The following is a 24,165-nucleotide window of genomic DNA, read 5'->3' on the forward strand; positions in this document are numbered from 1 at the left end:
CGCTTTTTCCTTTCAGGGAAGGGAATGTAAATAATACAGACATTCAGCGAGCAAGGCATTAACGACTTATGGCATTTATACCTTGCGATTAAAGAAAATAGCTTGATTCAGACAGCAGCAGTGGAAACTGTAGTCGCCAATTACTTCAGCAGCACAGTACTGGCAGAGTGAAAAGTACAAGCACGGGGACCTATGCAGTGGCTGTTTCCCTGAACCGCAATTTTATCTTTCAAGTCACATAATAAGTGTAAGATTCTAAAAAGGGATGGGCTGGGGGTGGGGGGGAGAGAAACAGTTAATATACAGTGAGTGGGGTAACTATTTTGTAGCCAAGTATTACGCACTAGGAAAAAGTAGTGTAGGATATTAAGACAATTGCATCTGTTTGCACCCATTACTAGAGGTAATGCTGAAGTGTCTGGTGAAATGAAAGTGAAAGTGTCTAAATATTAGATATTCCCATTATGAATAAGACATTAGACAGGTTATAATTAATAGACATTTATTACCCTTCTTGAAGGCAAGTTGCAAGACTCAATTTCAGGTAGCTTTTTTTGGAGGGCGGGGGACTAGTGTGAAGACACAGCTGGAGCTCTGCGTCTTCGACTCCATTTCTCACCTTTGCCATCACTGCTGGACTACAAAGCAAGACCTTTCCACTTTCAAAGTCCTGCTGAATACAGCCAGTTTTCCTGAACACAGCTGAGCAAGAGTCAGTGAGAAATTGAGTAAAATGGCAGCTACCTAGCTACAGCCTGAACCTGGAGAAGGCCCAGAGGATACCTTTTCACAAAAATAAATAAACCTGAATAGAAGAAAAATACCCTCTATGATCAGCTGTGAACAACACAACATAACATCCACTACCGCAGCCCACGGCACAGCTTACACATCTTCCCTTCACAAACGCATTTCACATACATCCGGAGAGACACACAGGAGAAGTAAAACGACCAAGGAGACAGTGCTCTCCCCTTTAAACAAAGGGCGTGGATGTTTTAAACAGGAGTTCTTGACGTTCAAAACAGTGTCATACCAAGTCCCTGAAAAAGGGAGAAAAGTCTCATAACGGAACGATTGCTCACAAAGGCAGTAGAGATTTATGAAAACAATTACAAGCCAACAAGAAAGGGTCAGCATCAGCAACACTGCACTGGTCACTTTCTTTTCACTGGCGCTGTTATGAGGATGAGCAGCCTGGAGTCCTCACATGCACAGTCCCATGGTTTGTGTGAGCTCCCCTCCAGCAGTAGGTGGCAGCTTTGGCTTCTGTGCCCCCGGGGTCTTTGAATCGAATACTTTAAAATGTGATGTTTGAAAGGCCTATTTGAAAAGAAAGTGAAAGGAGAATATATTCCTATGCCAAACACACTCCACTACTATTAGAACTATTAGAACAGCTATTGGGAGGAAAGGGATGTTTATAACAAGTGTCTGGGATCTAAGGAGCATAGGGGGCAAGGTAAACAGGCAATATTGCAACCAAAGAGAAATTAAACATCAGTGATTTAAATAATATGTTGAAATGAATTCCCACATTCTCCAGACACTATAATCTTTTATTCCCTCCAGTACTGCATTTTAAGGGTCATAGAACGTGAAAAGCAAGACACAGCATGGGTGATAGTGGGCAGCAATGGAACAAAGCAGAAAGATTCTAGTCCCTCTCCATATAGTTTCTAGCATAGCCGCCACTCTATTAACAAACAGGAAGAAGCCCAGGAAAAAGCCACAGAACCAATTTATAGGATTAGAGGGACTGATTTGTGAGGAAAGAGTAAAAGAATCCAGTAGCCCGGCTAAGAGAAAGCCACATGGCAAGTCTGCAAATATTTGAAGGGTTTAAACCAATTTGAAGGAAAGTGAGGATTTACCTTGGGTAGAACCAACGTGGAGCTGGGAGGTAAGGACTCAGGGCAAGAACAGGAAAGTACAGGTTCAGTGTAAGAAACAGGCCACTTTCTGACAATGGGAGCGATCAGTCTGCTCCACAAAGGAAAGGGTGGAAGTCTCACTGCTCGAGGCCTTACAATCAGGCAGGACAAAGAACCAGTACATTTATATTAGGATTAGCCAATGGAGATAACAAATAAGTCTAGTCTCTCTGCAGCTTCTTGGATATGCTGTACCATTCAGTCCCTGCACATACAGCTCCTGCTGATAGCAAGAGGCCCTGTGAACGAAGGGCAGCCTATCACTCTAATCAGAGTGAGGCACAGCAGAGAGATAACACTAGCCAATATTACTGGAGAGAGGTGAACTTTTTGTGCTGAGCTCCTCAAGATATAATTCTACCTCGTCATCAACTTCTCATCTCCCTATCATCAATGGGGAACCATGCATTCCTGCACCTTACACACAAAGGTTGTAGGCTCTGCTTAGCAGACAGCATAGGCCAGCAGCTGTTATGCTGCAGCAAAGGAGAGCTTTAGATCTAGCTTCATCAGCCAGATCAACTATTCCACACCCAGCCTGGCTAGGATATATGGGAAACCCTTTGGAAGAGTTAATGACGAAGAGCATGAAGGAAGATTACTTTAGAATCTTACTCTTTTGCACCTAATGGACAATTGGGAATAACTGATTCCCTGCCATTTTTTCTTGGGTTATGCAGCTGGAGAAGCTTTTTGGGAATATTCAAACTATCAAGCAGCCTATGAAATTCTGCTGTAGAGTAGTTCTAACTAGAACTAGTCAGAAAACCATTTTCCCATTCTGCAAAAATATGAGCTTTTGACAATGTTTCCCATTCTGCATCAAGACAAACCAGAGACCTTTGGAATTTTTTTTGTAAAAAACTGAGGAGACACACACCCACCCCAGACTAGCCAACAGCCCAGTGGTTAGGATACTCACCTGATTCAGAGCAGGGACATGAACTCAGGTTTCCTACTTTCCAGGCAAGTGCCCTAGTCACTGGGCTATTCAGGGGTGGGTTGGGCTCCCTCTCTCTTTTTGATATATTCCCGCAATAAGTGTTGGTTTCAACATATTGGCATTTTCTGATAAACTATGTCAAAAAGACTAAGCTAATGAAGAGAGAGAGCGCATTTCAGTGCTGTCAAGTCACTATGAAACCAGACTGTTTATTAATTTATACAGCACTCTAAGTGTGCAGGACTTTGGAACCCACTTTATTAGCTCTGACATCCATCACAAGCTGGCAACTGCCATAAAGCTTATTTAAGGTCTCTAATTTAAAAACCCTAACCCTGATCTACTTGGATGGATTTCCTGGGGAGGGGGGGTGGGGGGGGCAGGTTGAGTGTCTGTACAAACCCTTGGAGGGTGTGGAGCAAGAGGCACTTGTCTAGTCACCACCAGGTAGGTGCCCACTGCCATACAAGGGTAGAGAAGCTGCCCCCAGGTCCTGCTGCTGGAGACTCCAGTGATAGATCTGATGTATGCAGGCAGCCTTGCCAAGCTTTAAACAGACATCCTAAAACTTAAAGAAACATTACCCAGATTACAGCTATCTTTTGTAGCCCAGCAGATGCAGTAATGCTGCATAAGTTGTTCAAGGAGTTCCTTTTCGTCGAGGAATTCGAGTCCCTCTACTCTGCAGGGAAATAGAAATGATGGTTTAAAACTGAATCTTCCTTGTGCATTTTGTAACATGTCTCTTTATTCCCCAGAAGTGAGCAGTTTCTGTAGTAAAAGTTTTCTTTTTGGTAAACGAATATGTACAAAAGGGGAAATGCCAGTGCTCCGAGCCTTTGCTCAGGACAGAACGTACAGGAGCCAGGGATGCCTGATTTCACTGTTTAAAGGGAAGGTTTCTTAAGGTCCCAAGTAAGTTGTGCAATAACTACCAATGTGCATCCCTAAGTGTGATTTTTTATATACTACCCTTGCCCCCTCCCCTCCCTTCTAACTGCTGGGATTCAGTGTACCAATGCTAAATCATGCATCTTTATAGTACGATACATATTTTTTATTCATCTCTTTTGCTAAAGTACATGTGATATCAGGTTTGTGGCGATGTAATACTATAGACTGATGAAAGGAACCTATATCCTGATGAATGATTCTAGGCTATCATTTCAGACTATACTCCCATCAAAGCCACAATATTTACTCATTGCCATTGTCCAGAAAAAGGGCAAGTTTCATTGCTTTGCAGTAGAGTTTTTCTGAATGCCATCATGGCTCCCACTAACCACCTTCCTGTGTCAGCAAGTGACTGGCCACACTCCCAAATCTTATGGATGAGATGTGTATAATCATTTATATTACCATAGTGCACACACCATGTCAGTAAACACGGGAAAATCATTCAGGATAAAAGATGCTATAGAAATAAAAGGCATTATTCTCCTCACTGAAGGTCAGAGAACTGGGGTAGCTTTTTCACGGGCACCTGGGACAGACAAAAGGAACTGAACAGTCAATGTTTTTTACCATGTTAGAAAGTAAGGAAGAAATGTTTTACACTTCAGTAACAGATTGAGAAAAAACAACCTGGTCACCCAGACTTGGACCGCATACGATTTACAATCTCATGGTTTGGGAAATCTCCATATGTGAATGTTTATTTTGATCAAAATAATCTAGTTGGCCAGCTCAAACTGCAGCTGACGACTGACATCTAAATGGCCTGCAATTCTGATTAAACATTGAGCAAGTTACTTATTTAAAAACTTATCTGTCTCGTTCTTTTTCACATTAAGGACTTAAACTGATATCTCTGATTGTGGAGATGGCCTCATGCCCAGAAAGCTTATTTCATGAATAATCCAACGGTAGTGAATGGCAATGGCTCACTTTGGGAAGGAAAGTGCAGATGAAAATCTGCTTTATAAAAGCAAATGTATAAAATAGATCACTTTGCCACTCAGCAGGGAAATGGCACCGCTGGGTGGGGGCATGGCAGATGTTTAACAGCCAGCAGCAACACTACGTAACAGTTTCTGTCAACCAAAGGATAGATACAACTCTATCAGTTCAAACTGTAGGTAGAATGCAATTGACCAACTGGAGTTTATCGAGGACACAAGACACCTGCAGTTTATGCTCTGTGGGCTAGACTCTGCCCTTAGATCTGAGCAAGGCAAAGTGCGTAAGCTCCATCAACCCACTGTGACCCAGACACTCCCCTCCATATTGCAAGTCCTCTCCTGCTTCATTACTCATGAGGTGCAGCAATGTATTGTTGGCTTATAGCAGCAGTATCCACCCTGCCCTGGCTCAGCTACCTTACCCAGCCAGCAGGGGGAATGGAACAGAGGCTGACCATTCCCCATCCACTTGCTCCAGAGAGGGAGGAAGCAGACACAAACCTTGCTTACTCTACAGGTCTGAATCAAAGATCTGGGTAAGGGGAGCTCTGACTCCCTGGTGTGAGCATGTAGCATGAGTTACAAGCTAGCCCTGCGTACTTCTAGCTCACCCATCACTGCAGTGGCTTAGGCCCTTACAAGGAATGCCTAAGGAACTTTCATTCCTGTACTTAGCATTCCTACAGGTCCTACACTTACCATTTAAAGCGCAAAAAGTCCCTTTTTTGCACTAAAGCCATGGAAGCAGCTACACTTGTTAATGACTTTTTGCGGTCAAACTCAGAAGTTTCGCAAAAAGAAAACCACCTTCACGAGAGGCATATAGCTCTTACCACTGTTCTTTTTGCACTGCTGTGAAAGTGAAGACACGTTCTACCAGCGTAAACGCCTTTTGGCCTCCAAAGGATATTCCACAGTTCCAAAAGTGACCACTCTGGCCAGCATCTCCGCTGCTCTGACGCATAGGACGTCCGCCCTTCCCCCTGTAAGTGCCGGGAAGTTTAAAGCTCCCTTTCCCTTTGTTTGTAGATGTGGCGGGGAAAGCAGCCAGACAGCAGGAGGTTTTAAAAAAAAAATGCCCCAGAAGAAACAAGGAAGTAATGGGGCTCCTGAGACATGAAGCAGGGCAGCACAGGGCACTGAGCAGGGACCCCGAATGCCTTCCGCTCACGTCCCCCTTCCCACAAGACCTATCGAGAGAGCTGCACTGTGGGATAGCTGCCCTACAGCGCTGCTCTCATCAGTGATGGAAGTGCTGGTAGTGTAAACACTCTCCAACGCCCGAGGAATTGAGTGAGTACACAAACCAGTGCTTTACTTTCACTGGTTCCCTATCACCAGTGAAACTTACAGCGCAAAAACTCTGTAAGTGTAGACATACCCTTAGATAAACCTCGCTTCGCTCAAGAGATACAAGGAGATCTCAGGAAGGTGGTGCTATGTATTACAGATGCCAAACCAGTGATTGAGATGAGCTATGGTGGAAACATTTAAAGGTGAGTTCTGCCTACAAGCAAGCAGTTAGCAGTACCTTTTGACATCAGCCTGTGGCAAGTAGCTGTAGACTTTCATCATATCAATGGCATTTGCAGTTTCCCAGCCATTTAACAGTAACCGCTCCCTCTGTAAAACGAAGGGGAAGTGAAGTGCTCAGAGAACTTGAGAAGGAAAGTGAAGGAAAGGCAAGTGCCCAGTCTTTTCCTTAGCATTTGCTAGGAGGGCTATTTGCATTAAGACAGGAGACCTACTCTCTGACATTGCAAGTATCTGATGAAAAAAATCGCTTCTGATGAATGGAAATTAAGATTCCTAATAAGCCTCAAATCAAGGGTAAGATTTTTGCTTTTCTCAAAAAACAGTCACCTTTTCACTCGCTGGATACAGGAGATGAATGTCGTCTATGAAATAGAGAGGGGTAATTCCGAATTATGATGATGACCGGGAATAGAAAGTATTTGTATTGGCAGAGGCAGGTTAGGGCACACACAGCGGCTATTCATTGGTCTGGGTCTTAGAATTGCCATATCTGGAGAAGCTGAAGCTTGCCATTAGATTGATCGTTTACTATCAGCGAGACTCACTGCTCTGTGGGGGCTGGACTCACCTGAGATTCTAAGGATTTGCAGGCTTCCACTCCAGCCAGGCTGCACTGTCTTCTCTGCAAATTCTCAATCATGATCTGCCCAAATCTATCAGCCATGTTCACCTTGGAAAGAAGGAGACAAAAGGGGTCATTGCTCACTTTGAAAGGGGATTTACCTACAGTGGAAACTGGTCACTCAGATGAGTCAAAACCCTCCGATTAGCCCCAGAAGTTTCACAGCACATGCAGTGCAAGCTTTTCACGCATTTTCCTGCCAGCATGCCTCAGCTCTCACTCAGCGTGTCCACGGCCATGTCAAATCCTTGGCCCCTCAATCACGACTGCCATCAAGGGGACCAGTTTAATGTAGGTGGGGATGGTGGTTTTCCTTCTGTGGGTAACTGAGCATTAACAACTGGACTGGAGGCCTGCCAATGCTGTTCACAGACCAATTAAAACTAACAGAGCCATGACTTCTGGTTGCTCCCAACTTGGTTTAGATTCAGATCAATAACTTACAAGGTGGAAGGTTTATTACTAGGTCCCAAAAGGCAGCTTTTCACTTTCACACAGAAGGGCTCAGCGAAGGCTGATGCAATGTTTGCTCCATTTTCAATGGTGCCAAAGGACTGATGACTATAAAATGTAATAAGCTTATATAACATCACTCAGTGCCATTTCATTGAATTGTGCCATCTGCAACCCATCATCTTAGTTTCTTTCCAAAATCGGATTAATCCAGATTTTAAAAAAGTCTCAGTTGTTTCATTTCAGAGAAACTATTTTGGTACAAAATGACACAAATCAGCCATTCACCAGAACATGCATTTGTAGCTATTTGTTACCCAATACCTGAGGTCAGTCCCACAGCCTCCCCTGCATTGGAGGTATTTAAGAATAAGTTAGACCAACACCTGTCAGGGATGGTCTAGGTACACATGCTCCTACCTCATGCAGGGGGATAGATGAGACAGACCTTGAGATCCCTTCCAGCCCTACCATTTCTAGAATTCTAACCCAAAAGCCAGCTAAATCCTGAATTTGCAGAGTTCTGATTAGAAAAGTCTACAAAGTTGTAATCTATCATCATTTTACATGCAAAATTCCCACTGCTCTCAGAGTTTTCTATGCAAATAATGCAGCAGTGAAAAGCTACATCTTTTTCCTTTTACCTGCTCATAGTTTATAACCATAGCCGCCTGAAAAGTGTTCGCTGCCCACTTTAGAAGACTTGCGGACTGCTCAGGGGTCATATAAACCAGCACACACTCTGCTATCAGGAGCGTAGGCAATCTTTAAAAAAAAGGGGAGGGGGAAGAGAGAGAAAGAAAAGATCAAACTGTTTCTACTATATATCATTCAAGAATGGTGAGCAACAGACAAGTGCTTTCACATGCACATGTGAACCAGTTAGGGACACTCCACATCTCAATGAAACAGATATTCATTGAGGACTGAATCATTGGGATTGGGTCTCCAGCCTTTCCAGGTGATACTAGGAATGCGAGGTTACTTGTACAGGAATTGTAAACTTTTCTATTCCAGTGGTTTCCTAATCTTTTCTATACCATGACCCCACATTACAACAGAAAAAGAGGTACAAGGCCCCTTTCCCATCTAGCCATAATGAAAGGGAGGTGTCAAGAGCCCCCAGAACCTGTTCATGACTACTAGGTTCTGTTCTTTACCCTGGCCTGTCCCTTCCCCAGTAGCAAACCAGGTATTGGCAAGAGCTTGTCCCCTCTTCATCCTGCAATTTTGTCTTGATCAGCAAAGGCAATATGGATACTTCACTTTCATTATCACATCCGGAATCTTAATTCTCCTTTGCCATAGGAGGAGCTGGAGGCTGTGTATATTCTGTGGAGATGTGGACTTCAATGGAACTTGAAGTCTGTTTCTGAGGAGCACATGCTCCCTGCTCTACTCCTTTCACACAGCAAAAGTATCTCTCTGCACGTAATATTTAAGAGGGGAACATTTTAAGGACAGCCACATACAGACGAGTACTAGCAAAAAGGCCTTGATAGTACTAGATCACGATTTGCTAGCTATGATTCAGCTATTGCTTCTCTTTTCCCCTCCATCCACACTGAGAAATGCAAATATCGACATGAGTAATTTTGCCTACAAGTAAGAAGTTTGCTTTTTGATACCGTCATCACTAGAAACAAAAGTAATTTCACAAGGAGTTGTGTAGATAAGCAGGGACAGTGCTTTTAAGATGAAAGTGCAAAAATCTAAATGAAAGCCTAATACATCCTGACTATCCCACCTGCCTTTTCCCTGCTAGCGATGCTCTGTTTCGCTCTCAGATTTGGAAAGGGCATCTATCACTTTGGAAATGGCATCCATCAAAGCTCTCTGGGCTCGTGCATGGAAACTTAAGTGCATAGTTTAGGAGCAACAAAATCCCAGATTCTACCTCCAGGATAGAGTCCTTGACAGATTCTCCCATTCCCCACCTCAGGAAAAAAATAAAAGTCTTAGGAAATAGATTGACCTTACAAAGAGGCATAGAAAACAAGCTGCACGAGTAGAAACCCGGAAGAGTAATTCCGTGTATGTTAGAGTCTTTATTCTATCAAGTACTGTAGTTGGGTTCCAGACTCTCTTGGACAGTGCCCTCTAACAGTTCACCGATATAAGAGTATATAGTGATTTAGTCACTAATCATTAACCAAATGCAATGAATCCAGCTTCTAAAAGAGGCAATTCAGAATGGCAACATTTGGGCAATGTGTCAGTGTTCTTATTTTAATCAAGTGATATTTATAATCCCAGGTATTATAAACAAACTACACATACTTACAGAGCTGATCTATGATCTAGTGGATTTTCCTCTAAGAGGTTTGATGTTCTCATGTAGGAAGAGTGTGAATATTGCAGAAACGGGCTGAAGACGAGGACTATCCTGATTAGGACTTGGAAATATGCAGGCAATGACTGCAGTAGCAGCCTGCTCAGTGAAGCTACACAGTATCTGCACAATTCCTTCTGCTCAAAGGATTCAGAACAAGGTAACCATGGAAATGGCATAATAAAAACTGGAGGCAGTTACTGTACTCCCAAAACAGATTTTACTTTCTCCAGTACATTTCCACAAACCTTTGAAACAGATTATCTTACTGTATATCCATGTTAAATTTCTTTAGTTTTTCCTCCAGCTCTGCTGCGTCTCGAAGATCTGCTGCAAGTATAGCATATCGGCTGGAATCTAGGCTGTGAGCATCTGCAATTTTAAGATTAATGGTTAAGTTCTTGATAAGCAAAAGGGATGTTGCAATTACTGGAGTATTTTTAACAAAGGAAGACACGAGCAACTTGAGATCCAAAGTTTGACCTGTTGTATATTAAAAAGAAATAAACAGAGTCTTAAAAGCCCTCTGTAGTAACTGAATACTGTATATGCAGGATATTGATATTTACAGATTGCAATGCATTACTATCAGATGTTCAGCAAACGGAGTCTCTTGCTGCTATTGCCACTACTGCAGGTAGATGACCCTGATTGTTGCCATTGGTTCAGGGTGGGGAGAAGAGAAGGGAAACAAAAAGAGAAGGATAGCACGCTGTCCCCTAAGGAAAAATAAAGCTTTGCCTAAAGGCCTGATTTATTTGTAAGACCTCCTAGCATTTCCCCATACACTCTGATTTACTAATGAATAATTAAATTTTAATTCCATATAAGTTAGCAGGGTAACCACCATTATGATGCAATAAGGATTAGCACATTACTGGATGGCAGACAAAGGATAGGAGTTCTGAATGTTTCTGGTTTTAGGTCATAAGAACAGCCACACTAGATCAGACCAACGGTCCATCTAGCCCAGTATCCTGTCTTCTGACAGTGGCCAATGCCAGGTGCTTCAGAGGGAATGAACAGAACAGGTAACCATCAAGTGATCCATCCCCTGTCACCCATTCCCAGCTTCAACCATTTTATCTAGTGATTATGTTAATGACTATGTTAATTTTGTGTTCAAAGATTAAGTGACTGAAAGGAGAAGGTATTCTGTAGGGGCAGAGATGCTTCATAAAGATCCAAGGATAGCTGAGCTCTCAGGAAACGGCTTTTGAGCAATACAAAGAGATAATTTTCTGACTACCATGGCTTTAAGATACACACGGATGTTCCTTTATGCTGGCATTAAATAGACAGTATAAGGAAGCCAGTAGTAGCATTATCGTTCGTGACTGGTAGCAAAAGGAATCCCATGTCCAGAGTAGCCAGCCGATTTAGATTCTCAGTCTAGTCTCCATATGAAGGACTTTACATTTAAACTGAAAATTTGGTTTGATGAGACTCTTGAAAACTGCCTGGGGGCAAAAGGGCAGAAGTCATATTTTGAAGGACTTCAGGCATAAAGTTAGATTGCCCAAGCAACTGGTTTATGCCCTACTTTGAACTCAAAAAACCGCTAGGCCAAAATGGCACGTTCATTTCCCCCTCCGAGCACTAGCAGTAAAATAAGTAAACAATGGAAAAACCCCAAGTGAGATTCAAACGGCCTTGCAGCATTCAGTCTATATACATCTGCAATAGTGATCACTAGCTTTGGCATGGTTCCATTTGGAAGCCTGTAACACCATTGCAGACAAACATCATTACTGAATGTTAATGCAAGACCAGGTGTCAAAAGCTAGGTAAAGAGAGTGCAGCCAAGTGAATGAAGAGACAGGAAGAACAGGATTTTCCATTTCAGAAAAATTAGTAATTGAGAAGCAATTTATTAAATGCAATAAGTACTTCAGACACTGTAACTGGCATAAACCTGCCTAGCTCTCAAGCGACCAGCACTCCAAACTGTCACCAGCAAAATAAAACAGCTCTATCTCCAACAGTTTCTGAACAAAAATACAAACACAGAAAGTTCACTCAAAGTTACAGGAGAGAAGATAAAGTTGGGCAGAGTAAATGATTGACCATTTTGAGTCAACTTTTTATGCCCATTTACTCTGTAATAGCAGCTCTATTTCCCTCACCCATTCATTCCTGTTATTATACCAGGCCCACAAAAGTGGTATTCAAGGGCCAGGTGATGCAAGCAGAATTCCAGATGGCCTAGCAAAAAGCAGAGAAGGAATACGGAGTTAAACTGTCCTATCCACACAGGATATAGCAAAATACATCATCATCCAATTAGCAACTAAGTTAAATACAACTTCTGTTTCACACTTCATCAACCTGAATAATCTACATTAGTAAATTAAGTTTGTTCTTGGCTGTAATAAAAAAAATGCAAGGCTTGAGAGGATGTTGTGATGGGCACAGCATCTGGCTTTTAATACTGGCTGTCTAGGTGTCTATAATCTACAAGCAAACACAACTGAGCTCCCTTAGTTCAAACTATGGCACAAGTGCATGTACATACGGCATGCAAACTGATGCATGTGTCATATCACTAACATGACATTTTCAAGCAATAGCACCTTTAAATATCACAATAATTCTTACATGCACACCCACAAAACTTGTAAGTGGCACTTCTACTTGTTAAGGAATCCTGGAGAAATAAAGTATAAGGGGGTAAGTAAATCTGTTCTGAAAAGCGTGAGTAGACAAAAGAGCATTAGGAAAAGTCTCTAAAAAGCAAGCAAAAGTTTTTAAACCACCATCTCTCTGAAATTCCTTGTAGGATTTTCCCCAAGATCTCTACAAAAATTCTAACTTTGGAAGAGATGTGCCATGTAAATTTTAGGAAGAATTAGTCAGGTTTTAGTAAAACTAATAGTGAAGGTATATGATAAAAATCAAGCTTAAACCTTTTTAAATGGACAGATTAACATCCTTCTGTAATTGTATACTGGAAACTTACCCAAGGCAAGGTCAGGGGGCTATATTGTGTATATTGCTCTGAGGCCAAAAGTCGAAGTCAGGCTATAAATAGCTGCGGAAAATATCACAAACTGGCATTGCACTTTGCCACCACATGGCAATGTTATTATATTACTTAACATCCCATTTAGAGAGCTCCAGATTTACAGTTCATACTAGTGAAGCAGAACAAATATGAACACATTTTAGCATAACACACAGCAACCTATAGTGCAGCACAAAAAGAAAAAGCTAACAGCATCTTGGTACTGCAGTCGTATTGTCTTGACTGGTCTGAGTCCTGGGATTTATGAACAGAAAGTTTAGTCAAGTGAAGTTGATTCCAGCTCTCTTTAGTGCAAGGAACTTCCACTGCTTCTGCTTTCACTATCTGCCTTGCTCCTCCAAAGGTCTCACATCACAATAACCTTCCCCTTGGGAAGAAGAGCTCACAGTTGCCCAGAAGTCTGACAAGCAGGCTCCTTCCACCAGCCAAGGAGTGTTGCTTGAGAGCTTTCTCCCCCGATGCTGGGCCAGAGAGCTGCAACCCTGAACGAATCTCCTCCATGGCACACAGTGGAGAGGTGGGCAAGAACAAAAGGTGATTGAGAAATTGAAGGAATAAGGCTTCCTGTTTCAGGCCCCGCTTGTGAATATTTCCAAGTAGGGAAAAGCATGCACTCTTCCCCTCCAAAAGCTGAAATATTTCTTTGGAAGAGGTTTTTATTTTCTGTGCATCACTTTTCAATAGTCCTGCCACATACCATCATTAGAAAGATTGGGACAGACAACTAAGCACATGGCTCTTTTAGTATCTTACGTTGGCAACCAAAACAGACGAAAGAGTTAGCTGTATGCAACTAGAAGATGAAGCAGTTGGGCTTTAAAGTTAAAAAGTCACTGTCTAAGATTGAGGGGTTTATTTAAGCTTCAGCATTTACACTGGTAGAAATATGCAACTAACTTTGGGCCTTGACCCATCCTGGTCTGTTAGCGGACCACAATAGCTTATGTGCTATTTCCCCCGTTTTCTCCCACTCCCGTTTTCTTTTGAAAGGACATTTATTGATTTGTGCCTCTATTTGTTCAATTCTGAAACAACTGTAACAGTTGTGTTTCAGTTCCATGCAATCTGGGTAAGATACACATATCCAACCATAGCAAAGCTTCAGAGTAGCTTTGTATTAAATAATTTATACCTTTGCAATGTGTATCCTTCCCTTGAAAGTGGGTTTCTTTTACTCAGTTTCCCCCAGTAGGTTTACATATGGGGCGATGGCCTGAGGCTTGAGTTCTGTATAATCATTTAAGAAAAGAAAATAATCAATACTCTAGCCTCTCCGTTTACTGAAGGATGAGAAAATGCAGCACTTTCCAGGACAGCCACAATGAATAGCTTACTCCCACCAGCAATGTGACAGATGAAGAGGAGTACCATCTGAAATACCACAAAGGGAGGGATGGGGAACGAACCATGGAAATCAATACCTACATCCCAAATGTTTATGAATCCATGCATCCAGAACACAAACATCTGAGGGGATCAAGAAAGAGCCCCCTGGATAAAGTATAACAAGACTAAGACTTGAAGAATTTGGTCCCAAACATTGGATACAACTGAAAGAGTGAACAGACTTTAAGAATGAAAAGTAACCCAGTTCTCTTGCTGTCATACAATCACAATGACAAAGGACCCTCACCAATGAAAGATATGCAGACTAGACAGCAAGGATTCAACATCTGAAGACCTCTGCATTTGGTAATGAACAAATCTGGAAATGCATGGGCAAAAAAGCTGCTCCAAAGTCTAGACAGGGCACCAGCTAATTAAAGAGCGGGAATCAACACAAGTGGCATGGTGAGACAGAGCTCCGAGAAAGTTCTAGCTAATGCTGACAAAGTGGAAGGTGGAGAACAATTCTCCTAACGTTACTTTAATAAAGCTGCCATGTTGATCCTGGACTTCAAGAGAAAACTAACAATGCATTCAAGTGACCAAACATCCAAGTGTCAACACAGTGGCTCCAAATAGCTGTACAATTCAGCAAGCTATGGAGCTCTTCCCTCAGACATCTAGTCTCAGACTGCAACCCCTTCATGGAAGGAAATGCCAAGGAAGAAACATGCTGTCCTGGAACCAAGAAAATTCATCTGTTGGCATGTGTCCCAAGAAAGAACTAGAAACATTTAAATGCTTGTGGAATGGAAAGAGGCGACAGGACAAGAGTCAGGTCAGAGGATATTTTTCATCAACTGAAGTAGCAGATGCCAAAGCATACATCATAGGAGTGATTTATGTACAAGGGGCAACAGCATGGAGTTGACCTAAGAGGAAGAAAGTTATCCAGGAGAAATGCTGGATGCCAATACCAGCAAAGTTAAAGTGAAGACCACAATAAGAGTCCAAAATCCCTGGAGAGTATTGTTCCATCAGTTTAACTTCTGTGGCACTGACATCCAGCACTTCTCCTGGATTAGGATCCCTGGGACAGTTTGCATTCCCAGAGGTCGGGCATTTCAGCAAGTGCTAATTTAAACCAGGACTCCATAGGAGAGTTCCTCAATGGCCTAATATTTATATTATGGTAGCCACCAATTAGAATCAGGGTGTCCAACTTTCTAGGGCTGTACCAACATAGGAGAAAAACAATCCAACATTTAAAAAAAGAGGTTGAATTTTAATTGCTTTGGAAAAATAACTGAAGTATCAGCACATACAGCAGACACAAACTAACTGCCATTGTCTGGCAATCGCAGAGAAATGATGTTACAGTCATACAGTAATGCTATCTAACAGATCTTGATTACAATATGCTGTTTGTTACTTCATGCATACAATTAATTTTACTAGTGCATAGCTAAAACACATTGATATCATGATAAGAACTATAGATTGATATCATAACAGATTTTTCTGAGTGACTTCTCATGCAACGTTTCATCTTGTTGCACTCTAATTGGGGTGGATTTCTGACCCAACAAAAAGATTGTCTATATCACAGTAGTCATTTTGGGACTTGGGTTAAAAAGAACCAATAATTTGGATATTTTCATTTCACGACATCAATCATCTCCTAGTGAGAAGAACAAGAGGCAGCTTGTTACCTTCACTGATAAATGGCACTAGGTTTTCACCTCTCAAGAACAGAATTCACAACTGAACAACCTGCCATTCAAATGACATGTAAAATGTTGGATAGTTAAGGAGATGATAATTTGAGCACATCAACAAACATTACCTATTCCAAATCACTTCATTTCAAGATTATGAACTCAAATTCAGATTAACAGATTATAAAAGCAGAAGGGACCACTGTGATCATCTAGTCTAACACTGGCCATAGGGATTAATTCAAGAAAGTCCTATTTGAACTAGAGCAGATCTTTCAGAAAATACATCCAATCCCGATTTAAAAATTCCCAGTGACGGAGAATCCATCACAACCCTTGATAAATCGTTCCAATGGTTAATTATCCTCACTGGTAAAAAAATACGCATTTTATATCCAATCTGAATTTGTCTTGCTTCACTTTCCCACCATTGAATCTTGTTATGCTTTTCTTTGCTAGATTGAAGAGCCCTTTATTTACACCGTGAACTGAAATTTGATGCTTACAGACTGATTAAATCTATCCCTTAACTTTCTCTTTGTTAAGATAAACCATTTAGACTTAAGGAGCTCATCATTGTAAGGTAGGTTTTCCAAATCTTTTAATTATTCTCCCGGCTCGTCTCTGAACCCGCTCTAATTTATCAACATCCTCTTGATTTAAAGCTCCAGGGATCTCTGGGATACAGCCCACCTTATATCTGCTTTTGGAGCTGGCAGCAGACCTTGCTACTATTAGTACACGCTCTCCTTTTCAGTATTGCAAACACTTACTGAGAATAGGTCTTATTAACAAAGTCAATAGGACTATTTTCATCACAAAGCACATCATCTGGTAGCACTGTGTGCAGGACAGCCCCCTTCAGTGAGGCTTCCATGGACCCATTTCTACTGAAGCAGATTAACTAGCTTTGGGACAAGTCCACAGCTGTCACTACAGTGCAACATTCTCCCACCCAAGGCCTGAGTACTGCTCACCCAGAGCCCTGGTGATCCAAAAGCAAAAGGACAGAGTTTTGAACTGTGCAATCTACTGCTATGCAAGGACTCACTAATGAGACAGCCAAGTCAGAGTATGCTTTTTTGATAGACAGGTAATACAGCCCATCATTTAAAAGCAAGTTATCTATACCACTGTGCAAACAGTTGTTTTGGCACTGGTGCTACTAGCTACAGAAGGGAGTTTTTTTGGTGGGGGTGGGAAGTAGACCCTTTGGAACGGAACTTCAAGAGTCAGGCTTTTCATGTAAGCTGCAAAAAACACATTGACGGGCCCTACCATCCGAGAATGGACTATGCAGACTGACTTCATTGTACAGTTCAGATGGTAGATACAGATAAAGGACTTGTGTAATTAATGAGACAAAAGAAGAGATGCAGGGATAACACCCGGAAGATTTTTTTATACAAGCTACAGTACGCGTGATTCCTTATACAGGTCTGTCGCACCTTACGCGCAATTAACATGCGCGAATTCAGCTTTATGCAGTCGGGGGGGAAAAAAAAAAAAAAAGAGAAAAATAACAATTTAAATACTGTACCTGTAGTGCGGGCGATTCCGCCCGCCATTACACTCAATGTAATTTTGACTATACGCAGTTTTCGCTTTACGCGCTGACCGCAGAATGTAACCCCAGGGTAAGATGAGACAGACCTGTATTCTTCCCTTCCCAAGAATCAGAAGAAAGCATAATCAGTAAATAATTTACAATGAAAAGAAAAAAATACTGTGAGAGAATGCCAAGGCCCATTGGAGAGAAGACTTTTTTAACATGAATAGCCTCCCTTCTCACCCCTCCCTTCACACAATGCTTAAAACATTAAAACCCTGCCCACATACTGAAGTGAAGAGATTAAAAAAAGACAGTGCATTACTGATTTACTTAAAATGACTCACCTATTAGAAAAGACTCCCCAGAATGGGATTCCATAATTGGTTTTGACAGGGGAGGTTTTGATCTGTGGGAGAGGGGGGGGAAAAGTGTCAGTAAGCAGTTAACTGGTTTACATGATGTCGTTTTTCATTACACTAAAGCATCTCTGCCCTCTAGTGGTAACAGACACATCTACAGGTTTCAGAGTAGCAGCCGTGTTAGTCTGTATCCGCAAAAAGAACAGGAGTACTTGTGGCACCTTAGAGACTAACAAATTTATTAGAGCATAAGCTTTCGTGGGCTACAACCCACTTCTTCGGATGCATATAGAGTGAAACATATATTGAGGAGATATATATATCCGAAGAAGTGGGTTGTAGCCCACGAAAGCTTATGCTCTAATAAATTTGTTAAGTCTCTAAGGTGCCACAAGTACTCCTGTTCTTTTTGCAGACACATCTACAGTTAAACTTACCATTAGATGTATTTACTAAAGATTGGTTCTATAACTAAAAGGTGAACAAGAAACTACGAGCTCCACTAGGAAAAGGAATGTACTGAGCTCTGGGCACTCTTAAGCTTTGAAACAAGTCTTTCATGTCACGTATACTCTCTAAATTCCCTATGAGCTTCAATTTACTAATCATAGTTGCTCTTTCTACCTCAAAATCACTCCCCCATGGTAGCCGGCCTCAGCATAGAAGTCTGAGGATTTTCCATCTCCTTCTAAGATTTTAGGGGGGGGGGGGAAATGCAGCGCTTAGCATCACTAGAGACAACCCTCTTCTGTTCTGCAGTCAGAAGTAAAGCCTGCTTTGCTCCAGAAGTTTCTGTATACCATAGAACTCTCATTAGTTTGTAATAGTGACTGGGTAACCTAAAGTATAATCTGTATATATAACTAAGTCTTGATAGTAAGAGATCTCACTACAGTACCTCTTATTTTTAGGACACCCAAACTGTGCTATCCTTTACAACAGTTGTTTTCAAAACTTTTTAGGCTGCATACCACTTTCCAAATAATGTAGTCTACCACATACCCTCATCTGAGATGGAAATCTAATCATATTGTCATAATATACCTAAGTCTTACTAAATAAAATGCATTGTCCACTGTTATAGGATTTTTCTCATGTACCCCATTTTGAAAACCACGGCTTAATAATGAGACAGAGCCTGATCTTAGATAATGTACAGTTTAAATAGACTACAGACATAGAGAGGTGGGGATAGAGGACTATTTTACATTTTTCAGTTATATTTTTACCCTATCTTTTTTTTTTTTTTTTTTTTTTTATAAAAGAGACACAACTGGAAATCTAATCAGTTTAACAGAGAGTGAATTTCAATTTGTTTCAGGCATCATACCGGCCATGAATCTTCCTATTAATTTCTGTAGGATTTAAAAGTAGAAAAATACCTTGTAGTCACATTTTCCTGTCCCTGCTCTGTTGTTCATGTGGCTCTTTAACAAGGAGACAGTGACACTGACTATACGCGAAACATTAACTAAATACAAAAAGTAAACTGAAAAAAATAGAAATTTTTTTTCCTCCAATCTCTTCCAGGTGTTACTTGTAACGATTGTGAGCCAAAAATGTTCAGAGAGATGTGTAGTTTTTAAGCCGATAGTGTCTTCAACTCTTTGCTAATGACGGCCCCTTCATATAGATTTCAATCCTTTCTTACTTATTATATTAAAGCTTTGCTGAGAAGCAAATAGATATGGCAGTTAGTACATGTGATTTGGGATTAGTGAGGTTCTGCTGTATTATTATTATTTTTTTTTTAGAAGAAATTATGTTCAGCTCTGTATAGCTGAACATGAAGCAACACACTTACTTGATATTATATATTTTTCTTGCTACTATCATTGGAAAATCCACTTCAAAATATTTTTTAGGGAGAAGATTTTCATCCTGAAAAAAAATCAGAGCAAGAGTCCAAACTTAGGGGACATTCACGCTTCACACAGAGAGAATGGGGGACTTGGTTTAGTTTTCCCCTGACAGTTTTGTTTCATGTTACAGTAGAGTTTCCAGTCCTTCATACTTTAATGCTTTGGGGTTTGTTTGTTTTTTTAAATAAATGAACTAAAAATTAAGAAACAATATACCACCCAATAGCAAAGAAACAAACGTTTAAGATATTCAAGTAATCTGGACACACAGTATGGTTTGGCAACCAACATACTGGAAACTGAATTGCAATATACTGTCAGGACATTGTATACAACAGCCGGTTGCAGCAACAGAAAACTTCACCTATGTCGTTCACTCAGCGTATGCCTCCAAGGAAGGAAAGAGGAACATTGCACAGGGATGTATTAATCAACTGCTCACAAATATGCACCTGCTATGTAGCCAAACTGCTGCATCTCTCAAAAAATCCATCCAAAGGGTTAGTTTTAGTCCACGTTCTAGAGGACAGTTGTGTGTGCAGTCCACAACTTGCACTCATGCTGGCAATCTCAAAGAGAATCAGAGCTCAATACTCCCATCAGCATGAAGTGGGGAGTCCCACCAGACCCAAGTTTAGGCACAAAACCAGGATAGCATGGGAAAGCTTGCCCTGTCCCACTCCCTATACGGTTGTTCTTCTGGGGATAGATATGTATTGCTAGCTCCAGGGCTGTCAATCTTGCAACCTTCAGAACGCTATATTAACAAAGAGTTGTGTTAACTACCAAGGAGAACATGGACAATTATTCTTAACTGGGTCTCTTTTTCTATATTACACCTGCTGGTCACAAGGAACAGAAGGGGGTGTAGCACAAGGATATAATTAAAGGCACCACTCTTAGTTTTGTTAAACCTTGGTAACAGTATTTCAACATGGTTTTAGCATGAGTGCAGGCAGGGTAAAGGCCTCAGTGCTTAATTTTTTTTTTTTAAATCCAATTTATTTGGATGACTATAACACAATGGTTTACGGTCCTGCTAAATAAACTTAGTTTTTTCAGGCTGTCTTCCAGCAATCCATTTACATTGATAGGACCTGATCCTGCAAAATGCTAAACATCCTTACCTCTTATAAAAACGAGGAAGGACTAGAGTTTGCTTTTATATAGAATCTTATCATAAAATTTGTCATTTAGAATCTTTCAAAGAATAATTCATAGTAGTATTTAGGACACCCAGAGATGGTGCCAAGTATCATGTTGCACTTGCTCTCTCTTGATTCTGGATTTAGACCCTTAAATACGAGCAAGGATGGAAGTATTATAGATGACACTATAGCTATAAGGAATAGAGAATTAGGATGTTTCCAAACAGCCACTAGAGGTCACCTTTGTGCCATGCACTCCTACGTGACACTGGATTGACTGGTCAGTATTTATTTATTTCTTATGAGAAAATAGGAGAAAATTTCAGATGCGTGCAAACCCTTCCTTTTGCTCATGTCATGATTCTGAGTGATCATCACCTTTAATCTCCAGAACATGGTATCCAAACCGGCACCAAGATTTATGATTTGACAGTTGCATTCTGTCTTCTTTAAAAAAGCCTTAAGTAGCTGACTGACTCCATGGACACGAGCGTAGTATCCTGCAGAAGAAAATGTGTTAAAAAAACCCAGACAACTATAAGCATTAGATGCTCCCCTATGGGATATGTATATTCTATGTTTTGGGTTTTTTTTTAAATTAAGGTTACTAACAGAGCTCCACACCTGAGGAACTGGAAATTTCAGTTTAAAAAGAGTTCAAACTGAGTCATCTTTGCAGATTAATTCTGGGAGATGTACAAACTATATAGCTGCTTTTATTATTCTCATGTGGAGAGTATTACTGCCTTGTGCTTTGAGGTCATGGGTCACATCCCTGGTCTTTGGTTGCTTTATGTAGTACACTACATGTTAAGTGGGACACGCATGAACACACGGTTTACAATACTAAAGGCGGAATGTGACAGAATATTAGAAAGTAACGTTCCAAGAGTGAGGGTCCAGTGTGCAATCATTACACTGGGGAGATGTACCTATTACATGATTCCCACATACATTCTAGCATATCCAGTATATGGAAGCTCTATCTTCTGTTGTTCAAAAACTCCACATGTTCAGAGTATCTTTGCATGTCTTTGTTTAAATTCACATGCTAACTTGCCTCTATTAATTTCAGGTGCTTTCCTTTCTTTTGCCTGTCTCACAAAATATTGGATGTAAGGATCCTTCCAGTAGCCGATACTTACAGCAAATCTGACAAGGGCATGGGGTGGGGGGAGGAAAAAAAAAAAGAGAAGAGGAGGATTAGCAAATAGAGCCATCAGGGTTTACTGATGAAGACTTTACCGAGACAGACAAGCTAAAAAGCTGTCCTGGGACTATCTTCCAAAGAGATATGCTTGGGTGAGAGACTTAAAATGCCACTGAACACCCGAGACCGTTCAAACACATACGGATTACATAGAGTAATTCTAACTAGAAAAAGACAGCTGTTACTATTGTAACATTTTAAATGTATTTCTCCCCATGCATTTGAAGAACTTCACAGAGAGGAAAAGCAAAGTTCAGGTACCACCTGCAAAATAATTTGAAGAACTTCAGTCCAAAGATTTCTTCCATGAGGCCTAATAGACAGCTCAGCTACATTGTCTGTGTTAAATTCCAAGGACTGCACATCACATGGATTTTAATTCCACACATCAACCTAATCTCTAATGGGTATGTGGCTTGTATGCACTTATACCAAACTGGAGCCTCCAAGTGCTACCTTAACACTAATAACAATAATACCACCCCCGAATCTCTTCACAATTAACTCTCAGCACTAATCGCCGGCATGTTGTCTCCACAACACTGACCATAATGACATCAATGAGGGCAAAACTAGAGGTACTGAAACATTAGACTACAGTAAAAGATTTATAAGTCACTTGAAAAGACTGTCCAGAGACACCAAACATTACTAAACTGTGTCAGACTTCCATTGCAAGTATGACGCACATTCTCTTCACCATATGGCTTTATATATAATCTCTACAAAGTCAGGATGTTTTTTCAAGCCCTGCTCTTAAATGTCTGTCCAAAACGTATCAATGGAGTAAGTGTACTAAGTAAAATTAAAAATAAGTGTGCCACCCTGCCTGGATCCTCCATCCAGGGTGCTATATTTAACTGTAAGTCCTGTCAATCAACTTTCTATTTAATTGTTTAGAACAGTGGTTTTCAACCTGTGAGGGGTCTGCAGACTACGTCTAAGATTTCCAAAGGGGTACGCACCTTCAGTGGAAGAAGTTTTGTAGGGGTCCACAAATGAAAAGAGGTTGAAAACCACTGGTTTATAATGTAATTTACTACATCCCTTTTGCTCTGAAAACCAACCAGCGAAAACAAAAAACGTCTTAAGCCTTCTGGACTCACTCCTCCTCTTCATCTTTTCTTTCCTAAATAGATCTTGGTGAATTTCCTTTCCTTCTTTTCTTTTGCCACCTACTCTCTTTCCTCTCTCATATATATATATGGGGGAGAGGGGCTGAAGCCCATTCCCTGCCCGGCTAGCTCCCCCACGCCTGGGGGGGAGGGGTCTCCCAGCCAGCTTCTCCACTCCCAGGCACTTCCCCCACCCCCAGCGCCCCTCTCTGCCCCACTCGCCCCTGCGGAGGCCCTGGCTCCGGCCCCGCGGCCCAGCCCCCCGGTACCGTTTACAGATGGACGCGTCCTCGCAGGTGCCCCTCACCGCCTCGTCCGCCTCCTCGGAGCCGGCAAAGCACAGGGTGTCCCGGACGGCGGTCGCCATGGGGGGGATCAGCGGGGGGGAGGCCCAGACAGGGGCATGGAGCTGGGAACTGCGAAGGGGCTCGCAAACCTCCGCGCAGACTTCCGCCCCTACAAGCTAGCCCCCGCCCATTGGGCCTTCCCGCCTCCCATTGGCCAGTGGCTAGCAGCCGCATGACGAAGGGAGCTACTGTTGGTCAGTTGTACTGCCAATTCAAATTCGATCCAATAAGAACGTGGGAGAGCTAATAAGCTCCGCCCATTAAAAGTCAGCGTGCCGCAGGGGCGTCTGGGAGATGTAGTCCTAGCCGCTCACAAACGTTACATAATAATATTTAATTAATAGCAGGACTGACCGGCCTCATCCTCCAAAAGCCAGACCACAAGAGAGGAAAAATCAGTTTTCTCTAAGTGCTTACACTTCTGCAAACTTTATGTGATCAGCACTGCCCGTCAGTATTACAGACTCATCCCATTAAAGCTTTATGTTGCAGAATCCTTTTTACCTCCATAGGGCATGGTTCTCCTTACACGATATACAAGTAACTTCAATTGATTACAAGTGACTTTGTGCTGGGAATCTATCTACACTTCACATCAATGGGATTTACTTGTATCCTGCAGGGGGACAGTACAGTCTCTAAATTTTAAAAAATTACCTGCCTATTCACAATTCACTTGGTATTTGGGCTTCAAAGTGGTCCAGTGAATAATGACAGGTTTCAGAGTAGCAGCCGTGTTAGTCTGTATCCGCAAAAAGAACAGGAGTACTTGTGGCACCTTA

The 24,165-nt window shown here is 41.6% G+C and overlaps 1 protein-coding gene across 1 annotated transcript; it reads right to left on the reverse strand.

Moving 5' to 3' along the window:
• Positions 1-485: 485 nt before the first annotated feature.
• Positions 486-23,490, reverse strand: LCMT1 (leucine carboxyl methyltransferase 1). The gene is made up of 11 exons (XM_065411700.1): positions 23,306-23,490; positions 21,772-21,863; positions 21,090-21,211; positions 19,506-19,582; positions 17,687-17,748; positions 9,991-10,093; positions 8,034-8,154; positions 6,883-6,984; positions 6,310-6,401; positions 3,462-3,559; positions 486-1,323 (listed from the first exon to the last, which is right to left on the reverse strand). The coding sequence occupies exons 1-11, from the start codon at positions 23,401-23,403 to the stop codon at positions 1,301-1,303; spliced, it is 990 nt and encodes a 329-aa protein (XP_065267772.1). The 5' UTR covers positions 23,404-23,490; the 3' UTR covers positions 486-1,300.
• Between the last annotated feature and the right edge of the window lie 675 nt (positions 23,491-24,165).

Source organism: Emys orbicularis, chromosome 10 (genome assembly GCF_028017835.1).
Source record: "Emys orbicularis isolate rEmyOrb1 chromosome 10, rEmyOrb1.hap1, whole genome shotgun sequence".
NCBI classification, from domain to species: Eukaryota; Metazoa; Chordata; order Testudines; family Emydidae; genus Emys; species Emys orbicularis.